This window comes from Gorilla gorilla, chromosome 9 (assembly GCF_029281585.2).
Source record: "Gorilla gorilla gorilla isolate KB3781 chromosome 9, NHGRI_mGorGor1-v2.1_pri, whole genome shotgun sequence".
Classification (NCBI taxonomy): Eukaryota; Metazoa; Chordata; class Mammalia; order Primates; family Hominidae; genus Gorilla; species Gorilla gorilla.
In genome coordinates this window covers 103,140,383-103,149,924 of record NC_073233.2, presented here as the reverse complement: position 1 = coordinate 103,149,924, position 9,542 = coordinate 103,140,383, and the positions used below count along the sequence as shown (strand labels likewise).

General features: G+C 37.8%; 1 protein-coding gene across 9 annotated transcripts in view; it reads left to right on the top strand.

Moving 5' to 3' along the window:
- The window catches only part of SESN3 (sestrin 3), a 66,550-nt gene that overhangs the window by 1,242 nt on the left and 55,766 nt on the right, over window positions 1-9,542 (top strand). For 3 of the 9 annotated variants that reach the window (XM_063693470.1, XM_063693472.1, XM_063693469.1), the window contains exon 1: window positions 119-437. The exons of 3 other annotated variants lie outside the window; for them this stretch is intronic. Coding sequence is in view for 2 of the 6 variants with exons in the window: in XM_004051993.5 (XP_004052041.2) it covers window positions 360-437 (78 nt within the window). In the remaining 4 variants the exon portion in view is untranslated. Of the gene's footprint in view, window positions 1-11; window positions 438-9,542 lie in introns of those variants that run through there. 3 more of the 9 variants (XM_004051993.5, XM_055356111.2, XM_055356114.2) reach the window with 3 other exon arrangements.

Here is a 9,542-nt window from a genome sequence, read left to right as displayed (position 1 = left end):
GCGGCGGAGGCGGGGCCGCACTGAGGCGCTGCGGCGGCGGCGGTGGCGGTGGCAGCGGTGGCGGCTGCTCGTCCTAGCCTGGCGGGGGCGGGGGTCTGGAAGATGGGGGAGGGTGGAACAACGGGCCGGTGAGGAGCAGCCGCCGCCGTCTCCGCCGTCGCTGGGGCAGCTGCCGCGGTGGTCGCCTCTGGCAGTGCCGCTAGCTTTCAGGCAGTCGCCTCTCCTCCCGACATCCCGCCTTGAGGAGGCTGAGGCGGAATCGCGGCTGGCGGCGGGGGGACGGACCGGCCCTGCAGTGGCCGCAGTGACAGCCCGGACCCGACCCTCCGCCCGCTCTCGCCTCGGCGCCCGCAGCCACGATGAACCGGGGCGGCGGCAGCCCGTCGGCCGCCGCCAACTACCTGCTCTGTACCAACTGCCGGAAAGTGCTGCGGAAGGTACGGGTTCGGCCCGGGGTCCTGCCGGCGAGGGTCGCTTCCTGCCGGCCGGGGCTCGGGCGGCTCGTCCCCGGGCGCGCACTGTGGGGGGGCTGAGAGGGATCCCCGGGCACCGTCCCTCCGCAGGGACTGAGAAAGGGGGCGTGGGTTGAGGGTAGGAGGGTTTGGACTGCTGCGGCTTTTTATTTCCGCCGGGACAGACCCAAGTCTGAAGGGGTTGGGATATTTTTTCTTCCCTTGTTCCTTTTATTTGATGTCTTTGCTCTCCTTTACGGCTCATTTCCCTACCTTGCTACCCCGGGTCGGCTCCTTGGGCGGAGGGCGGGAGGGATCCGTTCGATCCTCCTCCCTGTGCAGTTTAGCTGTTGATGGAGGTCGGTGTGAAATCAGAGCAGCTGGGTCGGATCCCGAGGAACCTGGCCCCTCTTTGCTGTGGCTAACTCTTGCGAGTGTTGTTTTTGTTTATTCGGTTGCTTCTGCCTTGCGCGCCTTGCTCAACGCCCCCCGTTTTCAAATTGTTTGGATGGTAGTCCTGTGTCTGTAGTTCAGTCTCGAAAGGAACCAGTAAAGCATCTTGAACTTTATGCCCATGGGAAATGCAATTCGACCTGGCCAGTTCCTGAGGCTGGGGTTGGGGGAGGAGAAGACTGAGGTGGATGTGGGTTATTCCTCCTTAGCACCCCCCTCCCCCCGTGTTGATCCAGAAAAATGAGGCGCACCATCAGTTTATTGCTGCTTCCTAGAGTGACTGATAGAAAGTTTACTCCAGTATTGTTTAGCTTACTTGGCTTAATCGCCCCGTGGGGAAGGGCGAGAGGGATGGGGAAGGGAATGAAAAAAAAGGTCTCTAGACTTTTTGATCAGATTTTAACAGCTGCCCCAAAGTAATATTATAATCAGTTTATTCGTATTCAAACTCTATTTTTACATTTTATTAAGTGGAAACGTTAGGTGAGATGCTTCTGTTTGTTCACTACAAATGAATTAAAATTGCTGAGCTGTGCAAATGCATCGGGACTGAAAGCGGAGATGAATATGGTACCGTTTTTAGTCAACATCTCTAAATACGGTTCACTTTGGGATTGTTCTTTCTACATTTTTTTTTAAAAAAGGAAGAAAGAAAAAAGCACATAAGTAAGCAAGCTCAAATATTTGCGCTCTTTGTCCAAAAACTGTTTTTCTTCCTCTGTGGGTCAGGCCAAGTGCCAATCAAAGTTGTTTTTCAAGCCTCTTTTCCCTGCAGTAGGGCTGCTGCTTTTTTTTTTTCTTCCTATTTTATTTGAGAGCGTGAGAGCAAAGGGATTGCAGATTTGAGGTTAATTGAACAGTTAAATATGCCTTAAATTGTGTTTACTGGATATGTTTCTCTTGAAACAGATTTTTATTAAATGTGCATGTTGAGTATGTGCAGTTATTTTTTTCCATAAACTCTAGGATCAAATTACAGTTGATACTTGCTCAGCTCATTGTAGGGTAGCTTGTGAGAAATGTAATGGATCAGAAGTGCAGATCAGCTTAGTTGAATGTTAACTCTTTCACTGCAGGGCCAGATGTCATCTGAACTTAGCTTTCAAAAAAATTTATTTCTTAATTTTTAAATTTATGTTATGTCTTTGACATGAAAAAATGTGTCATTTAAGACATGTTTGATTAAAGTGCAGCCTGGTTAAAATGACAGCAAGTTATGTTTTTTAATTGAATAAGGAAAAAGAGCACTGTATTTACTTTGATAAAAAATTTTTTTAATGTCTCTGGCAATTTGTTAGGCTAATAAAATGTTTGGAGGTAATATTAGGCTTCAAAATGTATTTCATTTTTCTTTTGAGAGAGCTATGGCTATGGATCCATGACACTTTGCTAGCATTTAAGATATTACATCTTTCCTTTAGCTTTTAGGAAACTATTTCTGTTTACCTAGAAAGAACATCCTCATTTCTAGCCATTATTAAAAGAAACGTGGAAAAAGAGTATTCACATTTTCGTATTTTATAATTGCTGTGCACATCTCTGCCAGTATTCCAGTTTTTAGTAACTCCAAGGTATTTAATATTGATTCATGCAGTGGCATGAAATAACTTAATGGAAATAGGATTCTTTGAGCCAGTTATAACATGACTTGGCAACATTTGCAGCTTTTTAAAGAGTGCCACTTTGAAGTGCTCTTAAGAGAATCAGTATGTAGCATTTTAAATGTTTCATCATTCTTAAAATAACAATGAAAAGTTTATTTCTAATAAAGACATGTTTTTCTTGTTGATATAACTCTAAGTTAAAAGTTATCTATAACTCTCAAAATGTGATTCTTAGAGTTTATCTTGTTTTCCATTTAATAAAGTGTTCAGTAATGCAGCCAAGTGAGTCATAGCATTTTGAATGTTTGTTCAGTCTAATTCATAATGGAAGAATGAAACTCATGCTCATCCAGTGTGAATTACTTTTGCTTTTATATTTCTATATAATGATGGAAGAAGGGTCACCTTTATATGGGACAGAAAGTGTTATTCTCTCAGTAGGTGGCTTAATTTGTTGCAGTGTGTTGAATTTTAGGGGAACTTCACAAGGAATGGAATTCACCTTCAAATGAAATAATTTGGTTTAACCCAATGCCTGAATATTGAATTGTATATTGTATGAGAATTACATTTATTCTTAGAAGTCCGTTTACGGTTTTGATTTAGTATCCTCCAAAATAAAGAGACTTATTAAAATATTGAATGTACCTAATTTGGTAACCTTAGGTCAGTAAAAAGAATGGAGAGGTAAACCATATCCATAAATAAATTAACCATCAAAACTATCCTGAAATCCCTAACTCTTAAGTCTAACTTGCTCTATTGTCAATGAGGTAGTTCAGTAAAGTTTTTAATAAAAGAGGAAATGCTTCTATTTATTTTGTAAAGTTAACGAGTTTTTAAGTTTAATCTTTTACTTGAAGAAATTCTAGTGATAACTAGAAGAACATAATCCTTTAATTTGAAAAGTCATGTGTCAAACTGCATTGAGGAAGGTAGGTAATTATCAGTCCACTCATCTTCCAGTAAATAAAAAAGTGGCATATTACAATGTACTTTGGGTATTGAGCAGTTAGTGCTACTTAAATGAATAGTTTTGTGCTCTTTAGAGGATCTAACATTTAAACTTTTTTAATGTTAAGATAGTTATAGTGATATATCTTTGTGTTGTTATTGCACTTTTCACTTTGCTATATGATCATATATTTTGACAGCTTTTTGATGGTTTTATAAACAAAGATACTGTCAAAATGAAAAATACTAGATTGAGGACCGGGCATGGTGACTTACGCCTGTAATCCCAGCACTTTGGGAGGCCAAGGTGGGCAGATCATGAGGTCAAAAGGTCGAGACCATCCTGGCCAACATGGTGAAACCCCATCTCTACTAAAAATACAAAAATTAGCTGGGCGTGGTACCGTGTGCCTGTAGTCCCAGTTACTCAGGAGGCTGAGGCAGGAGAATCGCTTGAACCTGGGAGGCAGAGGTTGTGGTGAGCCAAGGTCGTGCCACTGCACTGCAGCCTGAACAACAAGAGCAAAACTCTGTCTCAAAAAAAAAGACAAAAAAAAAAAAAAAGGAAAATACTAGATTGAACTATATGAGCCTCATTTTTATAGTCAAAATTGTTAAGTAATAGCAACTTTATATGGTTTAGCCAATAAAATGTATTTGCTCTATCTGTGGACCACTACTTACATTATGCTTTGGTTAATCAGTTTTCTTGTGTTACATATTTTTGATTGTCAAAGGCAGTTTTTAACTTGATTATCTTAAATATCCTAAGCAGAGATCAAGTAGTTAATTAGTGATGGCAAACCTTTATGCAATGGTTTTCAAACTGCTTCGTATGGACCCTTAAGATTCTTCGGGGTTTTAAAATGCTTGAGTTGCATTAAATTTTTAAGTATGTTTTAACTTATTTTAAAATTGTAATTTAAAAATATGGGTACCCCCAAATATGTACACATAATTTTAATAACTGGAGTCTAACACCATTATCTTTCATTACAAAATTATTCTTGTGCAGGTCTTGAATTACAATTTGTTCTGCTATCTTTGTACAGATATTTGAATTTTTTTTTGTTACTGTGTCATGTATGAGAAAGATTGTCATTGATTGTGAAGGAACTGGCTTTTTAAAAAGAATTCCTTCCATATTTACTTAAGTTAAATGTTTACTTGTGAGAACACAAATTTATTGTTATCAGTAGTTGTAACTTTATTACTAAAATACTTGAAAGTTGCTTGGTATATTTATATGCTTTATAGTTCAGGTTCAATAGAAGATTTAATTTGTAAAAAGTGTTCTGCTGCTTCCCCCAACTCCCCACCCTAAATAAATACAAAACATAACTACTAATGTAGTGATACTGGAAGCCACAGATGTGGTTGCAGTTAGGTCTTTAACAGATCTTTTGATTTCAAAGCAGAGTTTTCTCTGTAAAATGTTGATAATTTTTACTTGCCTTACAGATTGCTGTATAGTTGGAGAGAGATAGATGTGTGTTAATGAACTTTATAAACTGTGTAAGAAAGAAAAAGGACAAGTCTATATATTTTTCCATTTTCCCAGACTATGTTAGTTCTTTCCGTCTTATGGAAATATATTTCAATACATACTGAGTAATTTGGTTAATACTCACTTTTCTGTCCTGTTTAATTATTGCCTGTAAATGAGAGGTAAAGATTATGCTTTTAGTCAGAATGACTTTTTTTTTTTTACTTATTTTTGATTTCCATATTTCTGTCTGTATTCCCTGCCCCTTTCCCACCCCTGCACTTAAATAGCAAGGCATTGACTTTTGATTCTCGAATAATTAAATTGCCTCCTTGACACTTCAGCAAATAAGGGGAATTGGTATTTAGTTTGAAAAGACTAAGAGTTAAGGAAAATTGTGCTTAATCAAAGGGGGGGTGGTAAATCTAGGGTAAAGCAAAAATTTTTAATTAGTTTAGGAGAAGAGATGGAAGTAAAAGTCTTTTAACCTTTTCTCCCCATCTCTTCAGCCTTTTCATTTTCTTCCTTTGAAATATTTGGATTATAATAACTTAAGTGTGTATTGACCTTCACAGTTTTTAGGGTGCTTTCACATTATTTCAGTTGATTCTCACAAACTGAGAAGATTTAAGTGGCCTGGTCTCAGTCATACAACTAATAACAAAGAAATCCATTTAATTCTTAATACTGCCTTTGTAATAAGCTGTTTCTAATTGTCCTCTGCAATATTGAGGCTGCTAGGGAATATCCCTACTCCCAGCTTCACCATCTGTGGAATGCCCAAAGATACCGAAGATTCTCCAGGTAATATTGGTTGGAAACACGAAAGTTAGCCATACTTTAAATACTATTGTAGATTAACCGAAGGAGTAGGAGAAGAGTAAGCTGGTCACTTTTATCTCTCTAACAGTTGTTTGGCTAATTCCTTAATAAGATAAAGCAGCAGTTCTCAAAGTATGGTCCTTGGATCCCTGTGGGTCCAAAACCCTTTCAGAAGGCCTGAGAGGTCAAAACTGTGTTCATAATTATACAAAGACTTTATTTGCCTTCTTCACTGAGAGCAAAAGCAGTGGGGGTAAAACTATGCTAGCCCCTTAGTATTAATCAGGTTAGTGGCACCAAACAGTTATCACTGTGTTCTTTACCACTGCACATTGAACAATGGGGAAAAAATTTCGGTATCACTGAATGTCCTTGAAGAAGCAGTGAAAATTTAAATTTTGTTAAAGCTTGACCTTTTTGTGTGCATTTTTTAATACCCCGTATGACAAAATGGAATGCGTATAAAGTGCATCCATTGCATAGGAAACTGGTTGGCTCAGGGAGAAAACTTGTGCAGTTGTTTTAGTTGCAAGCTGAACTAGCCACTTTTTTCATGTAACCCCATTTTTACTTGAGATAACACCTGTCAGACAAACTTTGGTTACTCAGACCTGGGCATTTGATAAACATTATCTTATAAATGAGTAGTATGACCCTGAAAATTCAAGAAAACTAATTGACACTATTTGCTGCCAGTGATAAAATTCAAGCTTTCAGGGAAAAGTTAGAATTTTTGAAAATATGTATCTGTCACCAGTAGCCTTAAAGCTTCCTGGTTCTTAAAGGCTGTCCCCTTGAGATCAAGTATGATATTAGTGGATGTAATTTTTTGATAATCTATAATAAAATTTGTCAGTATTTGAAAGATTTACATAACTCATTGAGCCAATATTTTTCAATTGACCAACAGAGAAAGACATTATTAATTGGGGTCTTTCTTTCCCTTTCAGCCAAGAGCAGCCAATTAGAGCATAATGGACAAGGTAATCTTTGGATCTGACCATTCTTTTTATCACTGACAATGATTGTTGTCAGTTGTTTTCCTCTAGTTTTCAGGATCATTTTGCTTATTTTTGAGGAAATGTTTATCAAAATCATATATGGGTAGAATCCATTTAAACCGCAAAATGTACAAGTGGATTTTAATATGATATAAACTGTTGAGGTCATGGATATGATTTCAGATACATTGCAATTAACCTTTAAGAAGCTATACTTGTTGAGTTTTAGTGTGGTATCAAAGAAAAATATTCACACTTATCTTCTTTTTCCAACTATATAGCTATCTCAGGTTCGATTTTTCACGCATAGTTCAATCAAAACACATCACAACAGATTGGGGAAAATTCAGCTGTCTTGTATTAAATAGACATTAAAGAGATTTGCAAAATGTAAATGTCACTCTTCTCACTTTTTATGTTTTGGAAAATACAATTATTCCAAAAAATATGTGATTTATATTATTTTGTAATAGATTTTATTACTATTTTAAATGAATTAAACATTTCAGAGTTTTCTCGGGTTTAATTTCTAATACAGTAAATATGGGCAGTTATAACCCACACATAAACAAAGGCTCTTTGGGGTCCCCAATAATTTTTAAGAGTGCGAAGGGGTTCCAGGACCAAGACATTTACGAACTACTGAGCCAGAGTTACTACTGATGCCAGTATCTGGTGTAATTCTATGGGGAAAATAAAAAGCTTAATACCACTGACAGAAAATATTGATAAAGTCAACTCAGTTACCTCTGTTTGGTGTGTGTATCACTTGCAGATGCTGCCTACCACCTTTTCAGTGACATCCTAGAAGCTTCTCTACTACCACAGTAACTGGCTAACTAGAAATGATCTTTCCCTAATTTTCATGAGTATCTTTTTTTTGATATAAACCAGGGAGGGAAAAAAACAAAGTTCCTTCACTTTGAAGGAATATTCTCCTTTAGTACTGTGCAACAGCTGAAGAAAGGTCAAATCCAAAAATTATGTCCATTATACCTAATTGATTGGTTCTTGGCTGCAAGGGAAAGAAGGACCCTGAGTAGCAAGGTTAGTCTGTTTGGCTTGAAAGCTGAGAAGTGTGGGAGAAGCAGCAGCAGAAGGAACAAGAAAAGAGAGAGAAGAGACAGAACTATTAATTCAGGGTACTGATAACAAGCATTGTTTGTATGTGGGAGTTCCTAAATAAATCCACAAAGGTATAGTGGACTTTCTATTGTGTGTGTGTGGTGGGTTTGCAGGGGTGGGGTCGGGGGGATTGTGGTACACTATACACAAAAGCTATGACAGCTAGCAACTACCTGCATTCAGTGTGGTCTTGAAGGCATAAGCATAAGGGTCTATTTACTGTGTCTGATTAGATCTGCTGAGACCTATAAGTGACTAGCTGTATCTAACTTGTCCCTTAGACATCACTGTGATAGGAGTACAGATGGCGGGGAGGAAGTGGAATTCACTATATAAAGTAAATACACTACCAAGTCAAAACGTTTAGTCATGTGTCCCCATAACAGTTTCCTTAAACCTGTGTGATTTAAACAATTTAAAATATATATCCTATATAATCTAAACCTGTAGTTACCATATAGAATTCCTATTTGTCTTTCAAAAATCTGAAGAAAGACTGTTCTTCAAAAGTCTGATGACATTTCCAAAAAGCCTTTTCTAATCTTCCAACTCTTCCTTCTCCTATCCTCTGGACTGCCATGATATTCAATTGCACTGCATTTATTGCACTTAGCATACTGAATTATAATTAACAATTACATAAACCTTTCTCCTACTAGGTTGCCTCTTATTTGGGATCTAGTTAATGGAGAGTTTATTGTTAGCAAAATAGGATTTTGATTTAAAGACATTTATTTTAAAAATATCAGTAGTATATTTATATTAGATACAATACAATATAGCCAATAATATGAAAACTTTTCTCATTTTCCAAAATATGTCTGTTCTTCTATGGCTTTATTTTGTTCTCTTTATAAGAAACACTTTCAGAAGTGCAATAGCAAAGATTATTTGAGAAAATAATCTTATAATGCATTTGTGCCTGGACTTCTTTGTTTCTTTGTTTTTGCTTTCGAGCATTTCATTATCCTTGTGGCCATGAAAATGTTTCAATTAAATATCATCACTTTTGAAGGAAATTCTAATAGGGAGCAAGAATGTCCCACCAAGAGACAGGGTCAAGACACCAGCCTTAGCTGCTGGTCTTTCTCAGAAATGTAAAGTGGCCATTGCTTTTAAATGGACACATGCTCCACTTCTTGGAATCTGTTAGTGTTTTATAAGGGATGGCTGTTTTTGAGTAGTTAAGGGTATACCTTCAAACTTCCAAGATTCTAGGTGAGCCTAGGGTTCCAGTTTGACTCTAGAATTCTGGCTTAGCCTTTCAGTCTTCCACTTCCTCACAAGCCCTTTACTTTGAAAGTCTCCCAAACCAGCTATGAACCCCTTGGCCAGCAGGCACTCCCTTGGTGAATGTGAAATAGAATTGTTCATAGGCCCAGACTACCCCATAACTAGCCTTTACTTTTTAGATCCACGCAGAAATGAGTCATTTATTGGTCTATGGACCAGTATATTGACTGCCCCTTGAGGGACACATGAATATTATGAGATATTTTATTCCTATTTAGGCTGGTTGAAATATCTTGCATTATGCTGCCCAACACTTCTAATAAGGTATGACAGGCATTTAACCTTATGTTTTATAAAGAATGTATTGAAAATATCATATGTGAATAAATATGACCAAAAATTAAAATGGCTG